Raw genomic sequence first — 24,990 nt, forward strand, 5'->3', positions numbered from 1 at the left:
GGAGACCCCGGGAGTGCCTGTGGCTCACTCTGAGCAGCGTTGTGGCGCCCTCGCCCCCCAGCAATGTCTCATCGATTCTGTGAGCCACGCACACCCAGCCTAAAAATCCGCTTTCTCCTCAAGTAAATAGTCAGCTCCTGTTTTCTGTGAACAAGAACCCTAACCAGTATACTCTTGTAAAACTAATAAAAGTAAAGAGCAGTGCCATAAAATTATTTTAATAACCTTTTCTCCATGACTGAATATACAACGATAATGGAAGTAACGTATTCTTCCGCTGTAAAGATGGGTGGAATATGTCAAAATCCACCTGTTGAATTTTCTTTAAGTAGTCCTCCAGAGCAACCTGGAAAAGGAGAATAATGGTCATGAGGTCACAGAATGATTAAGGTTTTTAGAGAAACTAAAGAAAAATTCTAAGTATTAAGGCTATTTTAGTTTCCCTGAGATGGTCTTCTATGTACTAAGAATTTAAATGAGAATTTTAAAAGGGAGAAAGAAAATAAAGACATCTAAGAAGTTTCTTTTAGACCAGTATAACAGTATCAAAGAGCTAGTACTAGAAATTTCAAGTCAATTCTGATCATAACTTTTAGAACGTAAATTTATTACAATCTGTTTTACACAAAATGTGTAAAAAATTAGAGAAATTATTGTTTGTCAGGTATTATTACTATATTCTGTAGAAAACAGAAGAGGTGTTTCCATCAAGGACACTGAACACCACCACCACCTCCCCCTGTACAAATGCATTGTGCCCTGAGGACGAGCTTAAGTTGTTAAAAAAAAAATTATTTTGTGGAAAAGTTTAATGGGTCTCCATGTTCTTGTTAGAAAACAATTTGCAACCTGGGAGAACAACCACAGGTCCCTATAAATGTCACCCCACGCTTCCCCCATCACACAAAACTTGATTAAGCTTTCGTGGGGATTGGGGAGTAGGATGGAAAGCAGTGGCAATGGACCGTGCTCTTTATTTTATGGTTTTCAGTTATTTTTATTAATTTGTACATTTTAAGTTTATTGCAATAACTTGATTAAACAGAGAAGCCACTTAGTTTTGCACTGCACAATGCTGAGGCACCTCTTGCCTTCTCAGTCCACGTGCACAGCACCCCCTAGTGTCTGCAGGACAAGCTGTGTGATCCCGCAGAGGCCCTGCTCTGGATTCGCTAGAATATCCGATGAGCCAAAAGACAACAAAAGGGATTGTATTTTCTCCCAGATTCTTTTCCTACATACACACACAGACAGACAAATGTACGTACAAATTTAGCATCGACATTTTAAACCCTAAACTTAGCGATGTGTACAACAGGAGATACGTGCACAGCTGCTGTGTGTTGTATTAGCCAAAAACCTGCCAACAATCCAGGTCTTTGACCAAAAAAAAAAAAAAGCACTAGTCACACAATGAAATGTACTGCAGTGAAATGTGTGACCTAGAAGACATACAGGTATGATCCATTTTTATAAAGCTCAAAACCAAAACTAAACAATATGTTGTTTAGGAATATATAAAACGGGGAAGAGCCCTTGTGGAATAAAAGCAACAGAATAATAAATTCAGGGGTGCCTGGGTGGCTCAGTCGTTAAGTGTCTGCCTTGGGCTCAGGTTATGGTCCCAGGGTCCTGGGATCAAGCCCCACATCGGGCTCCCTGCTCCGCGGGAAGCCTGCTTCTCCCTTTCCCACTCCCCCTGCTTATGTTCTCTCTCTCGCAGAACGTAATGAACAAAACCCACCAGAAGGGAGGGAAGCAAAAACAAAGTCCCACACTAAAGAACTGCACTGGGAACCTTACAAAATAGAAAAAGAGATCACACACGTCTGTTTCATTAATTCAACAGCCTTCTCTGTTAATCTACTTACCGTCTGAAGAAAAGCAGGAAATGCTCTCACAGGAACACTTTTCTGGAAGGACCTAGCCTACAAAGGAAGACAAAAGGAAACTGGTTTCAAATGTAAATATTTCTGGAAATAAACACTCTGCCTCTAAAAATGATCACAAAGCAACACTACAAGTTTAACAGCACAGCTAGGGCCTCTCTCAAAGGCAAGAAAATAGCTCTCTTGCCAATTAAAATTAATTTCTTAAGCCTAAAGGACTCAGGAAAAAGTACTTTAATAAGAATCCCATTCTTTCTTGCAGACTGGCTTTGGCCTTTTCCAGCTGCCTTACAACATCTTACAACTCTGGCCCTGTAGCTCTGTAGCGAGGGGGGAAGGAAGAAATACTTGCACTCACAAGGCCCGGCACCGCCCTAGCTTAGATGGTGGGCATGTCCTGGTTACGTGAACTTAAGAGCCTCCTAACTGATCTCCTGCCTTCATTCTCAACCTTTTGTTCAGTTCACTCAGGCAGCCAAATGAACGTTCTTAGTCACTATTTTATTTTTACTTTCTTTAACTTAACTCTCTGAGATACGCCAAGTCTTATGTCTTCATTTTGGAGTTCCAGGGCCTCCACATCTTGGCTCCAACTTCACCTGTTCCACCTAAGTCACTACTACCCTGGACTGTGAAGCCCTGATGCACTCACGCTGATGCCCATCATCCTGCACTCACCACGCCCGCTCTTGTCTGCAGGTCTTCGTTTTCAGCAATCAGACATTGCCTCTACTTCCTGACACCTTTACAGCCTGCACTCTGGTTTTACCCTCAGCTGTCTACTAAAATTGCTCTTTTCAAGATCATCCAAGATTTACTTAATCACCATACCCTTCTTTTCAACCTCTCTACAGCATGCAAAACTTTAATATTCCCCTTTCTTAGAATTTTCTCCTCCCTTGGTTTCCAAGAGACTGATTCTTAGTGCACCTACTTCTTTGATCACTAATAAATGGCCCTTCTTCCTAATAAATGGCCCTTATTCCTTTGACCTGAGAGGCGGAGGTGGGCCTCGGGTTCTGCCCTCGGTCCTCATGTCTAGATGTACATTCTCCTTGATACCATCCACACTTAGAGCTTTAACCACAGGCTTTCTATGTGGATGACTCCTAAATCTCTATCTCCAGTTCTGACCTTCCTTCAAAGTCACAATCCAGCCATCTTCAATAGCCTGTCTCCCTTAGTGTTCTCGAATCCCCTTAAATTCAGTGATGTCCAACAGCTGGTCCACAGGCTACTGATCAGCACCAGCACCCCACTGCTTCTTTTCACTGTAGTCTCTGAATGGAACCACCACTACCTAAACTTGAACTCTGCAGCCTTCCCCCTCCCTGATCCTGCCACAACCCAATCTGTCATCGAGTCTAGTTGATTCCACCTCTGTTGTGTGTGTGTGTAAATCTATATACACATCTACCGTCTCTACGTCAGATCCTCTTTCTCTCTGTCCTAAATAAGCCTCCTAACTGACCTCCCATTCCCCAGATTTGTCTCAAACACTGCTGGCCAGGTTCTCCCATGTACAACACGACTGTCCCTGCTCTACTTGATGGTGACAATGAGGAAACATGTCACTTATGATATGCCAGGCACATTTATGAAGTCTTTATGCATGCTAACCCATTTATCCAAATCACAGCCCTTTGAGTTAGGTACTAATATAACCCTCTTTCCCAGAGGAGGAAACTGAGGCACAGAGGTTAAGATCACATGATTAGTAAACTGCAGAGCTAGGACTGAAAGTGAGGTTCCGGCTCCAGAGTCTGCACTCTCATCTCCCATGCTCCAGTGCCTCTCAAAAGCCTCCCAAACTCCATACTCTTTCTTCAGTCCTTCAATACTCTTCTCCAAACCTGTTTTCCAGGGCCCTAGTTCACATAACCTACAAACTAGTAGTTTTCACATGTGGCTGTTTAAAATCATTTGGAGGGGCGCCTGGGTGGCTCAGTTGGTTAAGCGACTGCCTTCGGCTCAGGTCATGATCCTGGAGTCCCGGGATCGAGTCCCACATCGGGCTACCTGCTCAGCAGGGAGTCTGCTTCTCCCTCTCCCGCTCCCCCCTCTTGTGCTCTCTCTCTCTCTCAAATAAATAAATAAAATCTTTAAAAAAAATTAAAAAATAAAAAAATAAATAAAATCATTTGGAAATTTTAATTCCTGGCCCCATCCCAGATTGACTGTATCTCCAGGGGGTGAGGCCTAGGAATCTGTATTTTTCAGGTGCCTTAAGTGTCCATCAACTGGCGACTATTCAGGTTCCAAGGTTCCAACACAGGGCTGATTTAATGATTCTGTTGTGTTCTCAGATCTTACCTAAAACTCTGCTAGTTTTAAGTAATTTTTCATCTAAAGTTCCATGTATTTTATCTACACCGTGCTTCAGGAAATTAAAAAAAAGATTAAGATAGACTCTTCGCCTTCAAAAAGCTTACAATCTGATTACCTATTTAATATTTCACAAGTATTTACTGAGTGCCTATAATGTACCAGGCACTTTAGATGCTGAAGAAATACAGCATAGAACCAAAGTCACTTACATTCTATGAGGTGGGGACGCATTAAACAAACTTTTAGTATGTCAGGTAGTGAAAAGTCCTAAGCCAGGTAAAGGGACTGAGGGTGATGGAAAGGGAGGCTGTTATTTTATTTTATTTTTTTATTTTTTAAAAATATTTTTATTTATTTATTTGACAGAGAGAGACACAGTGAGAGAGGGAACACAAGCAAGGGGCGTGGGAAGCAGGCTTCCCACCGAACAGGGAGCCCGATGTGGGGCTCGATCCCAGGACCCTGGGATCATGACCTGAGCCAAAGGCAGATGCTTAATGACTGAGCCACCAAGGTGCCCCGGGAGGATGTTATTTTAGATACGGTGGCCAGGAAAGATCTTTCTGATAAGGTGATATTTAATACTGACTATGGGGTTGGGGTGAAGGAGTTGGGGGGTGGAGAGCATCTTCCAGGCAGATAAACAGCAAGTACAAAGGCCCTGAGATTTGCAGGTAAATGATAAGTCTTTAGGATCCACTGAAGCTCAAAAAAAAAAGGGAGGCAGGATTCACAAGAAGAACCAGGAAGAAACAGCATCATGAGAATCAAGGAATAGTTCCAGGAGAATCGGGAAGGAATAGCATTATTGGAATAAAGGACATAGTTTCAAGAAAGGGGGGGTTGCGTGCGCCTGGCTGGCTCAGTCAGTGGAGCACGTGACTCCTGATCTCAGGGTTGTGAGTTCAAGCCCCACATTGGGTGTAGAGATGACTTAAAAATCTTAAAAAAAAAAAGAAAGTGGGGTGGGGGGAGTCAACAGAAGACAAGTTACAGTTTGAGAAAACATGAAGAACTAACTCAGGAATCACCGAAAGTGGTATGCAGGAGAAATCAGGAACCAGTTTAGGTCAGGGAATCAAGGGAAAAAGATTTTAGAAAGTTTCAAGGAGGAAAAAATGTCTGTGGTGTCAAAAGCGGAAAGAGTTAATGTGAATGAGAGTTTTAGGTGCCATTAAACGTGGCAATAAGGAGATTATTTAGTTGTGCTTATCAGAGTAGGCGGGAGGGAAGCGAAATGAGAGCATGATGAACAGTGCCAGGGTGATGCTGGCCTTGAAGGAATGATGAATATGGACCACTTATTCACAAAAGTTTAACTGGGAGGGGGAAATGAGCCACAGAAGGGTCCACAGGCTGCCCAGAAAAGGGGCGAATTATCAGGCCAGCTGCAGACGCTGAGACCATGAGCCCCCGGGAAAGGAGCCATCGGCCCTGGCAAGGCAGAGAAACAGCCTGTCCCCTGCGAGCGAGAGCTGGTGGGGGCACAGAGCAGGCAGGGGCTCAGCGAGGAAGCTGAGGAAGGATGTGTTCATCCGCTGAGAAGGAGAAAGCGGGACCATAAAAAACTGGAGAGAGTTCACAATAGTCCCTGAGATAAACCTACTGGGATTTCAGGGAGAAGTGGAATGAAGGCTGGGGACCATAACCACGCTCTAGCAATGGCCACGTCTAGAATGGCCGTCTCCCAAATGGTCCGGCAGAGAGGCTACTTACGTGCTTCAGGTGCAAGTGTGCCTGGCCAGCAATGTCATATATCACATCTCTCACGTTTTTATCCTGGCTCTTCCGTACAAAATCCTCTTGTGAAACCCCATGCTGTGTGGGAAAATACGTATCACGTTAGGAATCTAAAGGCACACTTTAACTTAGTTCAAGAAAAACAGGTGATAGAATAGTATGTACAGTATAATGCCTGTTCTGCTTTGAACATATACGTAGATGCACGTGTGTGTATGCACACACACGCACACACACACACCTAGAAGAATATGCAACAAGATGTTAATTAACCACCGCTGCAGGTAGAACAAAATTATACAAGCAAGAAAACAAACACATGTATCCCTCAGAGTCCAAAGTGCCTGACTGATAAAATTCTGACTTGCTAGCCGGAGCCAAAAGGCAATCAGCATTCATTTCAAAGCAGTTATTTGAATAGATGAAGCAAAGAACCAAGAGACCTCGGCCCTCCCTGAGTTCCTGAGGTAAATCATGAGAGGAAACAAGTAACAGTCTTACCAGCATACAAATATCCATGGGAAGGAACACCCTTCTTCTGCTTCCATGATAGGGCGTTGCTCTCAAGCAAGTCACAATGCCCTGGGCTTTTCCAATGTGACTTGCGGCATGATCTGCATGAAGATTCTTTACACCTATGATTTCAGAAATTAAGCAACAGGGCTGCTCTTTACTCCTTATATGCACAACAACTCAATAGAAGCAGCTTGGAGAAACCACCTACGCATGGAAAAGCAGGTGCTGATCCTATGTTTTATATCTGAAAAACAGGACTTCCTTGAGCAAAACTGGGCATGAGAACAAGCTGACTGTTTACCAATGAACAGGTTTCCGAACCTCAACTTTTAAATAAAAGAGTCTTCCTCGGACTACAGCACACTGAGAACACATTTGGAATTTTAATCAGCTGTCTTGGAAAACCATCACAAGTCTTCCATTTCTTCTCCTCCATGCAATTTCCATATGACCTCATTTTAAATATACGCCTCACAAACATTCTGCTCTTTGCTCCCTCCTTTCATTGTGTTGGCAAACATGTCACCGGGTGTACAGGCAAAAGAGGCCTGGGAATCTCAATAGGGACTTGTGTTATTCCTTTAGGGTGACATAAAGATATATGACCTTCTTCAAAAGAGAGGCTATTGTCTTTGGTCCAAATAATTTCCTCATTACAATAAGACTTCACCAACTTAAAGTCAGGTGAGGAAAAGTATCATCTAAATTTATTTATTTTTAAGAGGAAAGAAAAAGAAAAATCTCATAAAAACTTTGAGAAATGCAGTGTTATATTTTCTACTCTTTTTTTTTTCTTTTTAATGTAGGGAAGTATTATTGACAGGAAGAGTCAGGCCCCAGGCCTTCCAAATTGTAGGAGACACTTAAAAAAGAAAAATCATCTGCAATTACCAGAGTATTAATCACAGTATTCCCATGAGGCAGCTAAAGTACTTTTATGAGAGCCTGAGTATTGTGATTAGTCTGTACTCCAAAGAAAGCTATATATTCCCCTTCTTGTTTAAAAACAAAAAAAAACTTCCTTTATTGGTGGTACAAAGAAAAACTTCAGTGTTAAACTAATCAGACTGTCAAATTATGAGTCAAGTCTGAAGGGTATTTTCTTTGAAAAAGAGAATTATAAAACAGAAAAAAGACTTACCCAGTATTTCTAGTGTTAAGTAAAGAAGAGAGCTCTGTGTGTTTTCAGCGTAATTTTCCAGTTCCTGGATATTACGATATGCTCTGTCATCCAAATTTTTTTCCTATAGTCAAACAAAATGCAAATAAAGTTTGATGAATTGTCAATATTTTATAAAGAAAAGGCACCATTGTTTTGGCCCTAAAGAACTAATAAAGAATAAAAAAATTAGTATATATTGTTTAGTACACAATAAGTTTAAAATTAAAATATTAAAGTCCTACACATTCAATACTTACAAATCACCCCTCAAAATAATACCTTGGGAATAATGTCAGCGTACAAATCACACAGACATGGGGTTAGTTTTAATTTTTCATTCCTTCGAAAGCCCAAGGAATCATGAGAAACAGAACTGAGTTCTCACTTAAGCACCTTAGACATTATCTTCTTAATCCTAAAAACCTCTTCCCAAAAGATAAGGAATTAATGCTTTTTCCACGTGGCAGATGAAGAAACTGAGTCACAGATACATTAAGTAATATGCCCGAGGTCACACAGCTAATAAGTGGTAGGGACAGGATTCAAACCCATATATTTTAACTGTTAAGTCCATGTTCTTAATAAAGAAAAGGTGCCTAGAAGAGGAAAGGAGAACATAACCAGCCCCCACCCCAAAGAAACCATGTTCAATAAAGTGACAGGGATGATTATGTTACCTGATCACACTATATTCCAGAAACAGAAAAATGTACATCTCAGAGCAAGAACATCTAGCTATTTTTATAATAATACATTTACAAAGACTCTATTGCTAAGGAAACATACCCTTTCCTTTTTTTTTTAATCAGAAGAAAATGGAAACAGCAATGATCCCAGGGAAAAAAAATTATGTCTGATCTTTTACATTTTTAAAAAACTTGAGACTTAATTCACATACCATAAAATAAAATAATAAAATACATCCTTTTCAAGTGTACAATTCAGTGGTAACGTATATTCACCAAGTTGTACAACCATCACCACGATCTAACCCCGAGATGTCTTTCCCGCCTCAAAAAGAAACCCTGTACCCATGAAGCAGTTACTTCCCATCTCCCCCTTCCCTCATCCCCCAGCAAACCACTCATCTACTTTCTGTCTCCATGGATTTGTTTGTTCTGGACATTTTATAAAAATGCACTGATACATGGGGCACCTGGGTGGCTCAGTTGGTTAAGCGTCTGCCTTCGGCTCAGGTCATGATCTCATGGTCCTGGGATCGAGCCCCACATTGGGCTCCCTGCTCTTCGGGGACTCTGCTTCTCCCTCTGCCCCTCCCCCCTGCTTGTGCGCTCTCTCTCTCTCAAATAAATAAAATCTTAAAAAAAAATGCAGGGATACGATATGTAGTTTTTTGTATCTGGCTTCTTTCGGTTAGTAGGTTTTCAAGGTTCATCTGTGTTGGAGCATGTATCAGTACCTGATTTTTTTTTTTTGGTGAAAAAACTTAGATTTAGCCAGCTGGACTCAGTTTAGATGATTCCAATTTTGTTGGCAACATCCAAAGCATCACAGTTGAACATATGCCTTCTTCTCTCCATCAGGCCCGATCAAGGTGTTGACCTTGGCCATGTCAATGTAGAGCTTCTTCACAGCCTGTTTGATCTGGTGCTTGTTGGCCTGGACATCCACAATGAACAGAAGTGTGTTGTTGTCTTCTATTTTCTTCATGGCTGACTCAGTAGTCAGGGGGAACTTGACGATGGCATAGTGATCAAGCTTGTTTCTCCCGGGGGGCGCTCTTTCGAGGATATCTGGGCTGCCTTTGCAGACACAGTGTCTTGGGTCGTCGGAATGTAGGTGACATGCGGATCTTTTTTGTGACTGTGGACGCCTTTCAGCACCACTTTCTTGGCCTTCAAAGCCTTTGCTTTGGCTTCGGCTTTGGGAGGGGCAGGGGCTTCCTTCTTAGCCTGCAGCACCATCTTCGTAAAAGGGATTTCCAAGGCCAGTACCTGATTCTTTTTAACTGAAGAAATTATTAATAATATTGCATGTATGGATATACATTATGTTTTTATTTACTCATCAATAGACTCTGAGTTGTTCTCACTTTTGGACTGTTATGAATAACGCTGCTATGAACGTCTGTGTGCAAGTTTTGTGTGGACACATGTTTTCATTTCTCTTGCATATAAATATAGGAGTGAATTGCTGGGTCAATGGTACCTCTATGTCTAACTTTCTGAAGAACTGCCAAACGGTTTTTCCAAAGTGGCTGCACCATTTCCTATTCCCATCAGCAATGTATGAAGGTCTCTAATTTCTCTGTATCCTCACCAACACTCGTTATTGTTCATTTCTTTTATTACAGCCATCCTAATGAGTGTAAAGAAGTCATTTATTCTGGTTTTGATTTGCATTTCCCTAATGAAAGTCATTTGTAGATCTTCCTTGCAGAAATGTTTACTCAAATCCTTTGCCCAATTTTAAATTGATTATTTGTCTTTTTATTGTTGAGTTATAAGAGTTGTTTACATATTCGAGATACTTGTTCCTTATCAAATACATAACTTGCAAATATTTTCTCCCATTCCATGGGCTGCCTTTCACTTTCTTGAAATTTTTAATTTTGCTGAAGTCCAATTACCTGTTTTTTCCTTTTATTGCTTAGGCTTTTAGTATCATATCTAAGAAATCACTGCCTAACCTGCAATCCCAAAGATTTATGCCAATGTTTTTTCCTAAGTGTTTTACAGTTTTAACTCTTACATTTAGGTGTTTGACCTATTTGGAATTAGTTTCTGTATATGGTGTTAAATAGGCATCCAAATTCATTCCTTTGCATGTGGATATCCAGTTGTCCTGGCATTATTTGTTGAAAAGGCTATTCTTTCCCCATTGGATTATCTTCACACCCCTGTCAAAAAAATCAATTAACTATAAATATATGGGTTTATTTCTGGACTCTCAATTCTCTGCCATTGATCTATATGTCTATGCCATGCCAATATGCCATAGTCTGATTATTGTAACTTTGGAGCTAACTTTCTTCTTTTTCAAGATTGCTTTAGTGATTCTGGGTCTCTTGCATTTCCATATGGATTTCAGGATCAGCTAGTCAATTTATGCAAAAAGGCAGCTGGAATTTTTATAGGGATTACATCGAATTTAAAGATCAACATGGGAGACTGACCCCAGTCTTTTACTCTTAAATATCCCTCCCTACAAATACCAAATGTTATTTTCCATTAAACCAAAAAGTTATCTCTGTCTTTACCTCATAATAACAGAAAACACCTTTGGTGCTTGGGTGTCTCAATCAGTTAGGCCTCTCTTTGTTTTGGCTCAGGTCATGATCTCATGATCTCAGGGTCATGAGATTGAGCCCTACCCCCCCCCCCAACAAGCTCCACACTCAGTGGGGAGTCTGCTTGAGATTCTCTCCCTCTTCCTCTGCACCGCACCCCACCCCACATGTGCACATGCACTGTCTCTCTAAAATAAATAAATTGTAAAAAAACAAAACAGAAAACACCTGAAAAATAGATCTTTTTAGTGCCAATTAACTCCGTAGGCCAACTGAGCAATTTTTTTTAAAATGCTGAATCATTATCTCCCATTTTGGCTTGTATTATAATTACTATAGCCTATGGTTATTAATGGGTTGTAGCCAAATAAACTAAACTTAACATTTTCATGACAACAGTATGTGATAAATATCAGGCTGATGAGAACACTGAGCCAACACAATGTCAGAAAGATTATATAAGTTAGCCCAGGACAGAGAGCAATTTGCATGCTTGGTTGGACCTAGAACTCAGTTCTTAGAATGTAGTATAGTACTCCATTCACTAGAACCATCAGACTTTCCTTACTGCCTCTACTATCTGGATAGAGATCCAAATACTAGGTATACATAAAAGTATGTGCATGACTGGGGTGCCTGGGCGGCTCCGTCGTTAAGCATCTGCCTTCAGCTCAGGTCATGATCCCAGGGTCCTGGGATCGAGCCCCGCATCGGGTTCCTGCTTGGCGGGAAGCCTGCTTCTCCCTCTCCTACTCCTCCTGCTTGTGTTCCCTCTCTCGCTGTGTTTCTGTCAGGTAAATAAATAAAATCTTAAAAAAAAAAAAAAGTATGTGCACGACTACTCAAGTTTTGATGATATTAAGGAATTATCTGTCATTTTTTAAGGTATGATCATTTATTGTGGGTATGTTTTCTAAAAGCCTTTTTTAAATCTTTTCAAGATACATAGACATTTGCAGATTGACTAATATGATATCTGGGGTTGGCTTTAAAATAATCCTGTAGGGTTTAATGAGAGGAGTTGGTAGAATATAGATGAAACAAAAGTAGACATGTGTTCATAGCTAAAGCTGGGTTACAGATAAAGTATATTACACTATTCTTTCTACTTTTGTGTAAGTCCGAAAATTTCCATTAAAAAAAAAAAACCAAAACCCACAAAACAGTAGCAGGTAGGTGTGTACATATACGCCTCTGCCTGGGTGCTTGTGTTTGCCTGTCTGACTCAAGACACAGGGCCAGGGGGCTGAGGTGGGCGGCATGCAGTGAGGGAGAAGGGACAGAATGGCACAGTCCTCTAAAAGTTTCCTTCTTCCAAAATAGAATACACATATTAAGACAGTTCCTCCCTGAGGAATTAGCTTACAGATTAAAAAGGAAGAAAACACTTAAGACTTGAGCAATTTCAACTTACTCTTTCATCAATGATTTTCATAAGCCATCTTTTGGTCAGATTATGTCTTTTGACAGCCTAAAAAAACAAGAGTGTTGTAAATTTTTAGAAAGTACTAGAAATGACTTAAGCAGACCTGAATAAAATAAACAAACCAAATACAAAACTAGGTAAGGAAACATTTGTAATAACTCATCACCAGATAAACAGCCATGTTAAAGAAATATCAGGGGAAAATAAAATGTCCCTAGCAAACATTTCAAAACATTTCCAAGTATAGATGATACATCCAAAACATTTCCACTAGACTTTTTTTCTTATGCTACATGATGCGTCTTGACTTCTATGCTTCTTTATCCCACATAAACTTTTTTCCATAGGATAAAAATTCTACTTAGTGAAAATAACCACTTCTCCAAACATGAAAAGAATAACTAAAGGTCTAAAGAAAATAATCCACAGGGCACAGTGTTATCTTAGCAAACAAAGACACTCAGGAAAAAGCACATCTAGTGCTCAGATCATGGTCAGCAGTCCCATTTCTCTCAAAGGAAACGAGACTCTGGAGAAATGGGTGATTCCAGAGCTGGGGCAGGGGAGATTCAAGGTGATCCTAGAATATTTTACTGTGCCAGAAAATAGAAAGTGCCCCCAAAAGTGATGGGGGTGCACGTTACAAGGACACAGGAGCCAGTTTGAAAGGGCTCCCACTATCCAAATCTGGGCCAGTTTGAACACCAAAATAATTAAATATAGTAATGAATTATAAACTACTGGAAAAAATAGGAATTCATGAGTTCATAGCAATAATTAATAAACAAATAAATAAACACAGGAGATTGAGAGCCCTTCCTCATGGTAGAATGCCAAGTGCCAACCAGTAATATTGACGGAGTGCTAGAGTCTGGAAATTATCATTTTGCAATCATCAAAGGTAAAGAGTGAATCAGACAAGAACCATCAATGAATGCTAAGTTTAGGAAGAAACTAATGAGGAGGAAGATACATGCATAGTCTTAAAGTCAATTACTTTGTAAGAGGAATTATAATTATAGACTGGGAAAACCAGGCAACACCTTGACCAGGTAATGAAAATTAACAATGCCAATAAAGGACAGATGGACAAAGTGTGCCTCCAGACATGACACCCTGAGAACATGTTACCTTTACAGTATTCTGGCCAAACACACATAAATCGAATTAGTCATGAGAAAACATCAAACAATACCAAAATGAGAAATACTTTAGAACACCAGGGGGGAAGGGGCTATATACTCTTCAAAAATGTCAATGTCTTAGAAGACAAAGAGAAGCTATGGAAATGTTCCCGATTAAGCAGGTGAAAGAGACATGACAACGAATACCTGACCCTAGACTGGATCCAATACTAGAGGGGGAAAAATACTATCATAGACATTACCAGAGAAACTGACAAACATGGAACATAAATGGAAAATTAGACAGAAGTATTATATCAAAGTTAAATTTACAAAAGTCAGTAACTGTTCTGGTTACAGAAGAGCATATCCCTATTCTTAGGAAATACTCATTTAAAGTATTTAGGGATAAAGGGCCATGATGTATATAACTTCCACTCAAGTGATTCAGATGAAAATTATGAGTGTGTAAATGCACATGTTGCACGCACACACACAGAGCACACATGCACATGTAAGTGAGCACTGCACAAATCATTAACAAATAGGATAAAATGTTAACAGGTGAATCTGGATATAGCTTATAGAAGTGTTCTTTGTACTATTTTAAATTTTGCAACCTTTCTGAAAGTTTGAACTTATTTCCAAGTAAGTTTTAAAAACATTGTTTCCTTATCAAATCAACAATGAGGTATGTTTTCATAATAAATAAATATGGTAGTGAAACAAAATCTTAGGACTATCCTATACTCCACCTAAGACTCTAAGATGTCATGATACTAAAATGTAAAAGTTAGCATGCTCATCAACACACATCTATGTGACAAAGGGTGGAAGCAGGGAGCACAGAGCCCATTTTGCTCAGCAGGAACCTAACAGAAGCTCCAAGTGCTGCATGGCCTTGGCTGCAAAGTGCTCTCAGCCCTGCCATTATTACATGGTAGAACTCCCCACAGGTCTCTCCCCAGTCCCAGGAATCAGCCTGGGATTCCTCAGTCATACAGAATCCTCATATTGCTTTATTTTGTACATGTCTAAGTGGAGTGAGGCATATTTGATCTTTGCAACCACCATCAAGCACCATTCCTGGTACATAAAGTACTCAAGAAATATTTAACCACTGAAAGTCAGATTCCTGTTTACTCAAGGCTGAACCCATACTGGCTGCTGTTCCTTGACCGCAAAATATAATTCTTCCGTCTGATTCTGGGGGAAATCAGAGATCAAGGTAAAAAACAAGTACTTAATAAGAAGCTGAAAATCTGCTGAATAAAGTATCAACAATTTTGGAAACAGATGCCAAATAGAATAATAACCTTGGCTATAAACATAAATTCAAACTGCAACTAACATTAATACACGGAGAAATGAAGAAGCCCATATGAAATATATATGTAATTATAGATACGCAACTATTTTGTACCCTAAAAGCACCAATGAATCACTGTGGCAGAAAAGTGCTCTCTAAAGAACCAATGGAAGGTTTTACTGCACAGTGGCCCAAGAAGCATACGCTCCAGCAGAATGGGGAGGAGAGAACATGCAGTGGGGACAACTGCTCTGCACACTACCTGCTTCTTTCAAATATTCATATTAACTTCAACACTGGTCATATCAGAAAGCTGCCCAACAGCAATCATCCAAATTTAAGCAGCTATTAAAACTGGACAAATTGGCACATGTGTAAGCATTCTACAATTCAGATTCGTCTTCTGAGTTTTTTTTAAAGAGAGGCCAAGAACAAGATAAATTTGTGTTGAAGGAATCTCTGGTCTTCCATGATGTTTCCTGACAAACGCCAGGACCTTCGATGCAAGTCTTAGCATAAACCCCCACTGCACTGATGTTTGTGTATAAACTCATTGTGTTTCTAGGCTTTAGAGAAACTTTTCTTTAAACGGAGTCACCAAGGTTGAGGTTCTTAAAGTGAGATAAACAGAGGTAAACAACTAATCTAATACTCATAGCTTCCCATCCACTTTTTCTTCTCAGTCCCCAGTTGTGGGGGGCCTGGCTTTCCATCCTTACTGGGGCTCTGTGAAGTCAATCAGGGGCCCAGGAACAGGGTCTGCCTCTGCTGGTGGGCAGACCTGAGAAGAGGTGCAGGTCAGGTCTGTTCAGTGGCTCCGTCACAGAACCTGTCTTTTTTTTTTTTTTTTTTTTTTTTAAGATTTTATTTTATTTATTTGACAGAGAGAGAGAGAGAGAGAGAGCTAGAGAGGGAACACAAGCAGGGGGAGAGAGAGGGAGAAGCAGGCTTCCTGCCGAGCAGGGAGCCTGATGCAGGGCTCGATCCCAGGACACCGGGATCATGACCTGAGCCGAAGGCAGACGCTTAACGACTGAGCCACCCAGGCGCCCCCAGAACCTGTCTTTTGGCACTCATGACACTACAGTGGGGACACAGATCATTGACAAAAGACACCTAATTCCCTTCCTTCAGTCATGGTGTAGCACATTTCCAAACTCTGCAGAGCTGTGCATGAAACTATTCGCTAGATCCATCTAGCTACCCAAAGAATTCTCTAGCCCATAGGTTTCCATTCTCTAATGCTTCAGATTCATCAGTGACTATGCAACTCTATCAAACTCAACAAGACAGTTTTATATTTGTGTCTGGACAATGGTGAGGGCAAGTCTCCCTTCACCAAAGATCAGTATGTGTTTTTCTACAGCCCACAGTATGGATCGGAGCACTGGAATAAGGAGGTGCTGGGCAGACAGAACAGACAATTAACCTGCCACGGCTTCAAAATTTGTGGGGCTTAATTTCTACAGCAAATATGTGGAAAATAAATACATAACTTATAACACAAAGAGACCAAATTCCTTTTTTTTTCTTTAATAAAGAAATTCACTAAAGATCTGTGCAAATTATTAGCAGATGATTTTAAATTCTTTGTCAAAACTAACAGAGCTCTGAACATTACATGATCCTAAGATTATTTTCAGGATAGATTCCCCACCGCCACTAGCCAAACTGTATGCACCAAAAGGTATGCTCAAATAACACTTAAAAATTAAAAGTAGCATTTTGTTTTTACCTTCCATAGCTCGAGGGCCACAGGCTGCTGGGGTGGGTTGTCACAGTATATGTCATCCACTGTTTTTTTCCAAAACTCCATTCTCATCAGTCCAATTGTTTTCTCAGAGACGGAGTCCTTAACCTGTAAACGCGTTCAAAAACCTTAATAAATGCACTCTTCACAGTCTCAAAATCAGTATCTGTGACTGCATAATCACATAATTCAGCCAAAAATGAAGTTTAGTTCTTTACATTTAATTTTTCCTTGAAGCTATATATCAATTAAATTGTTGTCATTAAGAGTTTCCTAAGTAACCTGCAAATTACTTCCAATATCTTCAAGGTTTGCATTCCAAAATAAGAGATTTCTTCTAGAAATAAATTGCAAGAAAAAAACAGGGCCGGGGGGACATTTAGATTAAAAGAAATTTGATAGAGGAACCAGTTGTAGTATGTGGAGTTTATCTAAATCCTGATTTGAAGAGAGACAACTGGGAAAAATCTGAACACTGGATGTTTAATGATATTAAGGAGTTATTAAATTTTTAATGTATGACAATGGTATTATAGTTATTTTTTTAATGAGTTATCTTTTAGAGATACATACTGAAATATTTACAGATGAAAAAATTTATCTGAGATGGAGGTAAGGATGGGGTAGGTGGGGATAGAGAAGAAAAATCAAGATTGGCCACAAATTAGTAACTGGTGGAGCTGGGTGATGGGTTTATGGGATATTATAATACACTCTCTAATTCTATATATGTTCAAAGTTTTCCATAATAAAATTTTTTTAAAAAATAAGTGGAAGAGAAGAAAAACAATCTTCATTGGATTAGTGATGGTAAAATTATGTCAAGTGTGGAGATAAACCTAGGAAATAGAACCAGGGGCTTTCTAGAGCAAGCAGGGAAGGAAGTAACATGTATCAAATGTCCAAGAGTGTGAGGCCCTTTACTAGGTTCTGTCCCAGAGATTATCTGATCGCAGTCCTCACCACAAACCCACAGGGTCATTACCAATATACCTATTTACAAATAGAGAAATTATGGCTCAAAAAAGTAGTAGTTTATCTCATGCTCTGCATGCTCACAGCTCTTATAATGGAACCAGAAGGGTATGCAAAAGATTATGGGTGAAGGGAGCATCTGACTACAAAGAGACACATGAGGGAATTTTAGGGGATTGATGGAGTTTTTCTTTTTTCATGACTATGGTGGTGAATGCATCACTCTATGCATGTATGAAACCTACAGAACTGTATACCACAAAAAGTGAATTTTACTGTATGTACATTTAAATAAACTCATTCCTTTACTAAGTAATTTTTTTCTCTTTTTTTTTTTAGAGAGCAAGAGAGAGCACACATGCAAGCAGGGAAGGGGTGGAGAGGGAGGGAGAGAGAGAATCTTAAGCGGACTCCACACTCAGCGAGGAGCCCTACCCAGGCTCGATCCCACAACCCTGATACCATGACAAACATTAAGTTTGTTAGCTAGTTTATTTTGGGGATTGAATTGGTTAAGTCTAAATAGCAGGGCAAAGAAATCACCAGCAGAGACCTTATGCACATCTAAGTTATAACTATTTCTTTATTGTTCAGCATTAAACACATTTTATCACCATTTTTGCAAATAATTTTTTAAGGTATTTTAATACCAGCCTGAGCCAGTTCCACATTGAAGGCCCTCAGTGCAAAAGCAGAGCTTCTGGATTCTGCAGGGAGCAGCAGAGAACATAAATAGCCTTCATAATCTCGTTTCCTATAACAAACAGGCAAAAAAAGACAGTCACTTTTCACTTTCTAAACTGTACACACACAAAAAAATGCTGACTAGAATTAACTGGAAAAAAAAAATCGAGGCTTCAATTCAAAATAGGCCTGAAATTTCTTATATTTTATACTTGTTTCCTTAAAATTACAAAAAATGTATCTGCCCCCAATCCCAGACCAGTTAAAAAGAATAATCTCTATTAATTTATTTGGATTTATATAGTACTTATAATTTTTATTGTTTCAGAATCACTTTGGTTTTAGTAAGAATTCAAATGACCTACTGAGGTAGAAATCAAGAAAGCAATACCAGCAAGTACTGGTATGAACTCACAGTTTTTAATACATAGACAAAGACACAGATAAGACATAAAAACAGAAAATAATATGGAGCATGTGGGTGTGTGTGCCTGGGCATACACTTATGTTTCCTAGCAGCATCTGCTGAGAAGGCCTAGAAGCAATGGTATCCCCCAAGCCCCCAGTATCCGTGAACACACCTAACACCTAGATCTTTGGTTCCTAAGTACCATTCTCCACTGGAAGAAACTAGGGCTCATTGGAGGAGGAACTAAGTCAGGGCTGGGGCAGGGAAAATACAAGATAAGCCAGAAACATCTTCCTGGACAGAAAGTAATGAAATATTCAGAGTGGAGGGACTTGTCAAAATGACAAAAAAACTGGCCTGACAAAGTTTTCACTGACTAAGTCTGGGACAATCTGAGCATCAAAAAAAATAATGATAGGGGTGAGTGGGTGGCTCAGTTGTTAAGCGTCTGCCTTCATTCAGCTCAGGTCATGGTCCCAGGGTCCTGGGATCGAGCCCCACATCGGGCTCAGCTTCTCCCTCTCCCACTCCCCCTGCTTGTGTTCCCTCTCTCACTGTGTCTCCATCAAATAAATAAATAAAATCTTTAAAAAAAAAATGATAGTAACAGATTGTAACAGAATGCTGTAAGCCCACACCAATATAAAAGAATGGATGAATAGGAAGATAAGGAAACTTGACAGAAGTACAATGCCAACTGATAAATCTAGAAGACATGCTGAAAAAAATTTTAAATAATCATTGGATAACTATCAAAGTAACAATTCAGTCAAAAATCATCAATTAATATCTTAAAATGTTAAATGGGTGAAAGTTTGATAAAAACAGAATGTTGACATACCTGTGAAGAATATCCTCACAAAATACATGTTACTAATTAACCTTCTTATTAACTAAATGTACAGGGGAGAAACCCAAAAGATACCTTTTCAACCAAGTAATAAAAGGTTCACACCACAGAAATAGGATAATCAACATCATGTGCTTCCTGAAACGATACTGAGAAAAACACAGCATCGCTTCTGTAATATTCCTGCCAAAAATGTATAAATCACAAGGAAACATTAAACCCAACTGAGGAAAATTCTACATAGTAACTGGCCTGTTCTCTTCAAAAACTGTCAAGCTCATGAAAGATAAGGAAAGACTGAGAAATTGTTCAAGGCTGGAGAAGACTAAAGAGATTTGACAAATGTAGCATATGATCCTGGATGCATGAAAATCATAATCGAATAATCAGCAAAATTTGAATGGAGTCTGTGGATTCAATGGTAATACTGGATTGATTTTAATATCCTGATTTTGATGGTTGTACTATAGTTACATGGAAGAGGGCCCTTGTGTGTATTAAAAAATACACACCAAGGGACACCTGGGTGGTTCAGTCGGTTGAGTGACCAACTTTTGCTTTTGGCTCAGGTCATGATCTTGGGGTTGTGGGATCAAGCCTGACGTCAGGCTCTGCACTTGGCAGGAAGTCAGCTTGAGATTCTCTCTCTCCCTCTCCCCCACTCACACGTGCACTCTCTCTCTCTCACTTGCTCACTCTAAATAAATAAATAAATCTTAAAAAAAATACACACCAACATATTAAGGGGAGGGAATGGGGCATCATGTCTACATCTTATTCTCAAATGGCTCAGAATGTTAACAATGAGGGAATTTGGATGAAAAGTATATTGGAGCTCTGTGTATTATCTGTAATTTCTATCAATTTGAAATTACTTCAAAATAAAAAGTTTAAAACGATATAATCCTTATTATATACATCATAGGATGACTGCCTATCGACAAGGCTACTTTCACTATAATACATTGGAACTTTAATATAACATTATTTCCTATAAAACAGTAATCTAAATAAAGGGGGTCCAACCTCCTTCCATGGAGTTTAGCTACTGAAATTCAGATTACTCCCACATTTCAACTGGTTGACCTTTTTTTTTCAGTTTAATTTAATTTTGTTTTTTGAGAGAGAGAGAAAGAATGTGAGCAGGAGGGAGGGGCAGAGGGAGAGAGAGAGAATCCCAAGCAGGCTCCATTCTCAGTGCAGAGCCCGACTTGGGACTTAATCTCACCACCCTGAGATCACCACCTGAGCTGAATTCAAGAGTTGGACGCTCAACTGACTAAACCACCCAGGCACCCCTCAACTGGTTACATTTTGTTGTCTGCCTAACAGAGAACTTAAACCTCTTCTAGTCGCACCCTTCACAATTTCCTCCAACTTCCACATAAACAAAAGGAAGCAATAATGACAAGTAACCCTGCTATCACAAAATAGCTCTACTAAAAAAATCTCACCATAAGTGGTTGCAGCTACAAAATGGACAGTGTGGGCAAAACAGCTCTATAATTTCTACTTTTAAATACATATAGATGTATTTTAAATTTTAATATAAAAGTCTCTGAATTTCAAAACTGTTTAAAACACTAGGATGTTAATATGAAACAGTGAGAAAATAGTGACTCGGAATCAAGACTACAATCTTAGTTTCCATTCAAGTAGTTGACAGAAATGATACCTGACACATCTATTTCCTAATTTGCAAAATGAGGCTTGATACCCTGTTTCATATCTCCTAAAAATAATCAATATGTGACGTACTTCAGGTTTCTTACAGGGAAATACACTAGTATGGTAACCACCTTTGGGAAGTAAGATACTCTACAGAGAAGGGTTTCCCTGTAAAGTTTTTTTTTTTTAATTTTAATTTAAAATTTTTAAAATTTTGCCTGGAAATTTTTCTAAACAATATTACCAACCTCTTTACACTAAGTAAAATATACTGAATATTGGGCGCCTGGGTGGCTCAGTTGGTTGGGCGACTGCCTTCAGCTCAGGTCATGATCCTGGAGTCCCTGGATCGAGTCCCGCATCGGGCTCCCTGCTCGGCGGGGAGTCTGCTTCTCCCTCTGACCCTCCCCCCTCTCATGTGCTCTCTCTCATTCTCTCTCTCAAATAAATAAATAAAATCTTTAAAAATATATATATACTGAATATTTAACCATTTCTTCATCACTCAGGATCATTGTTATAAATACCAATTCTTGGTAGACAAGGGTATCTTAAGTAGCCAAACAAGGTCCAGTTATTGGAGAACTGTTCCAGATCGTGAGAAATTCCATACTATGATGGTTTTATACAGCAACAGGGCCAAAAACCTTTCATTCATTCATTCATTCACTGTAACATTTATCCAGTGCCCACTATGCACCAGCAGTGTGCTAGACACTAAGGTACAGATTTCAGTCTGGTAGAGAGAGGCAGATATATGAAAAATAAGCACATCTGGTGCTAGGATTGCTGTGCTAGTTCTAGTTCCACGGGCTGTGCCATCAAGGCACAAAAAAGGGGTTCCCCAGTGTGGCTGTGGGAGAATGGAGAACGGGTACACTTTCAGACATCACCATTAGCACCTCCTTGCCTCCTTATAGCGCTAATCCCAAGGCCTGAGGCAGCCTTGGGGTTCCTCAAAACCATACCCCCAAGAAACCTATGTAAATTAGGTTTGAGATAGTCCCAGGAACCTAGCCTCCCAGCAGAGCTCTGCCTGGCTAACCTGAACTTCTGGCCTGGTATCTTTTTCAGTATTTGGAGGCCTTACATAAGATACATGTCCAAAACAACCCTGCCCAGATCATTTCAGAGGCCAAATCCTGCAAAGATTAATGGACAATCAGAAGCTAGAAATTGTAATCTTTCTAAATTCTTCCTAAAATCTTTCTAGGGGCACCTGGGCAGCTCAGTTGGTTAAGCAACTGCCTTCGACTCAGGTCATGATCCTGGAATCCCTGGATCGAGTCCCGCATCGGGCTCCCTGCTCAGCGGGGAGTCTGCCTCTCCCTCTGACCCTACCCCCTCTCATGTGCTCTCTCTCTTCTCTCTCTCTCTCATTCTCTGTCTCTCAAATAAATAAATACATAAAATCTTTAAAAAAATAAAATCTTTCTAAACAAAAACAAATTTTGGTTTTTATTTAAAAACTACTACAGCAAACAATGAATCATGGAACACTACATCAAAAACTAATGATGTAATGTATGGTGATTAACATAATAATAAAAAATAATAAAAATAAAAAAATAAAAACTACTACTGTGCATATGTTATATGCCAGCATTTTTATATACATCGTTGCATTTAATCCTCATAACCAGGCTATAAAGTAGGAGTAGAAATTTACAAATGAGGAAATAGCTGAATCTTACTGTGAGTAACTTTTCCAAGCGATGGACCTAGGATTAATAAACTCAGATCAGGTCTGCCTGCAAAATCCAGGCTTTTTAATAAATCCCTAGAGTCAAAAGCGTCCATTCCACTCAAATACCTATATGGACAAATTAAATATCTGCCCATTTGTAAATATATATTTGAGAAAACTGTCATGTGATACCCTAGAACAGTATGATCATTTTATATACACACTATATATATGTAGTATATATATACACACTATATATGTAGAAATATATACTACATATATGTAGTAATATATGTAACACATGTAGTATATATACTACATATATATAGTAATATATACATGTAATACAATGATCATACTATTACTTACATATAATAATACATAAGAAATTAGGAAGAGTGAGGGTGCCTGGGTGGCTCAGTCAGTTAAGCGTCCGCCTTCAGCTCAGGTCATGATTCTGGAGTCCCAGCACTGACCAGGGAGTCTGCTTCTCCCCTCCCTCTGCTCCTCACCTCCTCATGCTCTTTCTCTCGCTCACTCTCTCTCTCAAATAAAATATATAAAATCTTGGGGCGCCTGGGTGGCTCAGTTGGTTAGGCGACTGCCTTCGGCTCAGGTCGTGATCCTGGAGTCCCGGGATCGAGTCCCGCATCGGGCTCCCTGCTCGGCAGGGAGTCTGCTTCTCCCTCTGACCCTCCCCCATCTCATGCTCTCTCCATCTCATTCTCTCTCTCAAATAAATAAATAAAAAATCTTTAAAAAAAAAAAAAATATATATATATATATAAAATCTTAAAAAGAAAAAAAAAGAAGGAAGAGTGATTATTCACCTCTGGATAGGGAAGGTAGGCCACTACAGGTGTCAAAAATTGCACTAGACAAGTGGATATGGGTGGTAAACATTTTGGTAACTTGTGTCTTTTTATCATCAAAAAATGGTAACTTTAAAATATATAAAAATGAATATAACTTTTTAGCAGTTTTGGCTTTTACAAGCTCTTATTGCTCTGATTTCCACGATTGTTATCTTGTTTCAGTTATAAGTAATCAACAAATAGAGTGGGGCAGGAGCATTATTTTTAAAAGTGATTAAAAGCAAAATTCTGAAATGCTTGGGAATTCTGTTTTGTTACGCTACACTGTGCTACAGTGAAATTCAAAAAAAATTGGATTTATTAGCCCAATCAAATCCTAGGTAGCTTAATGATCCTCGCACTTCTTAGAAGTTAAGACCAGGTACTTTGAGCATTTCACCACTGTTATAAATCAAAGGCAGCAGAAGGGCAGCAGGGCCTGAGCCCCTGGTCTTTGCAGTCAGGCCCAATTCCAAGGCTGGAGCCTGCCCAGATCCACTGGTCACCTGGTGACCTGATTCATCTAACTCGACTGCACACACGATTAACAGCGACTGCCATGTGCCAAGCCTTTCTGGTGTTACCAGGGTGAGCAAAATTGTCATCAGGCCTTGACTTTATGAGACTATTCTACTGATCTCAGGTAAATTCCCTAATCTCTAGAAACCTTCGTATCCTCATCCATTACATATGATGATAATGGCTTATACTGTACTCACTGTGCCCTTGCTTTGTGCCAGGCATTGTTCTAAACGCTTTAATCCTCACAACCCTAACTGGTAGGTCTACATTTGTGCGTCACAATTTGTAACGAAGAGTAAGTAAATTACTTGTCCTTAGCATAGTTAGTGCCTGACATAGTAAGAACTCACTTAGCTAAAAATTACTAGTCGTCTGTCAAATTTTTAAAAGGTGTGCATGCAGTACGTTTAACTAGGTAAAACTTAAGTTTCGGTCAAGGTGACAGACAAAGGAGTTTTGCCACAATTCTGCGACCGGCGTGAAAGTTCCCGCGGCCTCACTCCCCGCCAGCCGGAGCGCAGCAAGGCAATGGTCCGCTCGCCCCCGCCGGCCCCGAGTCGCGCCGCGCCCTCCCGGCCCCCTCGGGCCGCTCGCTCACCGCAGCAGCTCCATGCAGTAGCGGTCGGCGCCCGAGGCGCCCGATCCGCTGGCCGCGGCCACGCTCCGCCCGGACCCTGCGGGCCCCGCGAGCCGCCGCGCGCGCGCCCCCCGGCCCCGGGGCGGCCGGCGGCGGCACAGGCCGGCAACGCCGAGCCTCAGCGGACCGCAGGCGGAGCCCAGCACGGACGCCGCCATGACACCGACGCCGCGTGCCCTCCGACCCCGCCACGCCTCCGCAGGTCCGCCC

General features: G+C 40.2%; 1 protein-coding gene across 4 annotated transcripts; it reads right to left on the minus strand.

Moving 5' to 3' along the window:
* Window positions 1–202: 202 nt before the first annotated feature.
* On the minus strand, window positions 203–24,980 carry NDUFAF6 (NADH:ubiquinone oxidoreductase complex assembly factor 6). Of its 4 annotated transcripts, none has more exons than XM_045896211.3 (9): window positions 24,742–24,965; window positions 18,124–18,223; window positions 16,480–16,602; window positions 12,300–12,356; window positions 7,615–7,717; window positions 6,459–6,592; window positions 5,934–6,035; window positions 1,872–1,928; window positions 203–346 (listed from the first exon to the last, which is right to left on the minus strand). In XM_045896211.3, the coding sequence occupies exons 1-9, from the start codon at window positions 24,936–24,938 to the stop codon at window positions 218–220; spliced, it is 1,002 nt and encodes a 333-aa protein (XP_045752167.1). In that variant the 5' UTR covers window positions 24,939–24,965; the 3' UTR covers window positions 203–217. The 4 variants fall into 4 exon arrangements, with proteins under 4 accessions (XP_045752167.1, XP_045752168.1, XP_064444181.1 ...); XM_045896212.3 differs by having other exon boundaries at window positions 18,120–18,223; window positions 24,742–24,882; XM_064588111.1 differs by lacking the exon at window positions 12,300–12,356 and having other exon boundaries at window positions 24,742–24,980.
* Window positions 24,981–24,990: the final 10 nt, after the last annotated feature.

The sequence above is a fragment of the Mirounga angustirostris genome, unplaced genomic scaffold (genome assembly GCF_029215605.1).
Source record: "Mirounga angustirostris isolate CCGP_5_RB_7025 unplaced genomic scaffold, mMirAng1.0.hap1 SCAF_4, whole genome shotgun sequence".
Taxonomy (NCBI): domain Eukaryota; kingdom Metazoa; phylum Chordata; class Mammalia; order Carnivora; family Phocidae; genus Mirounga; species Mirounga angustirostris.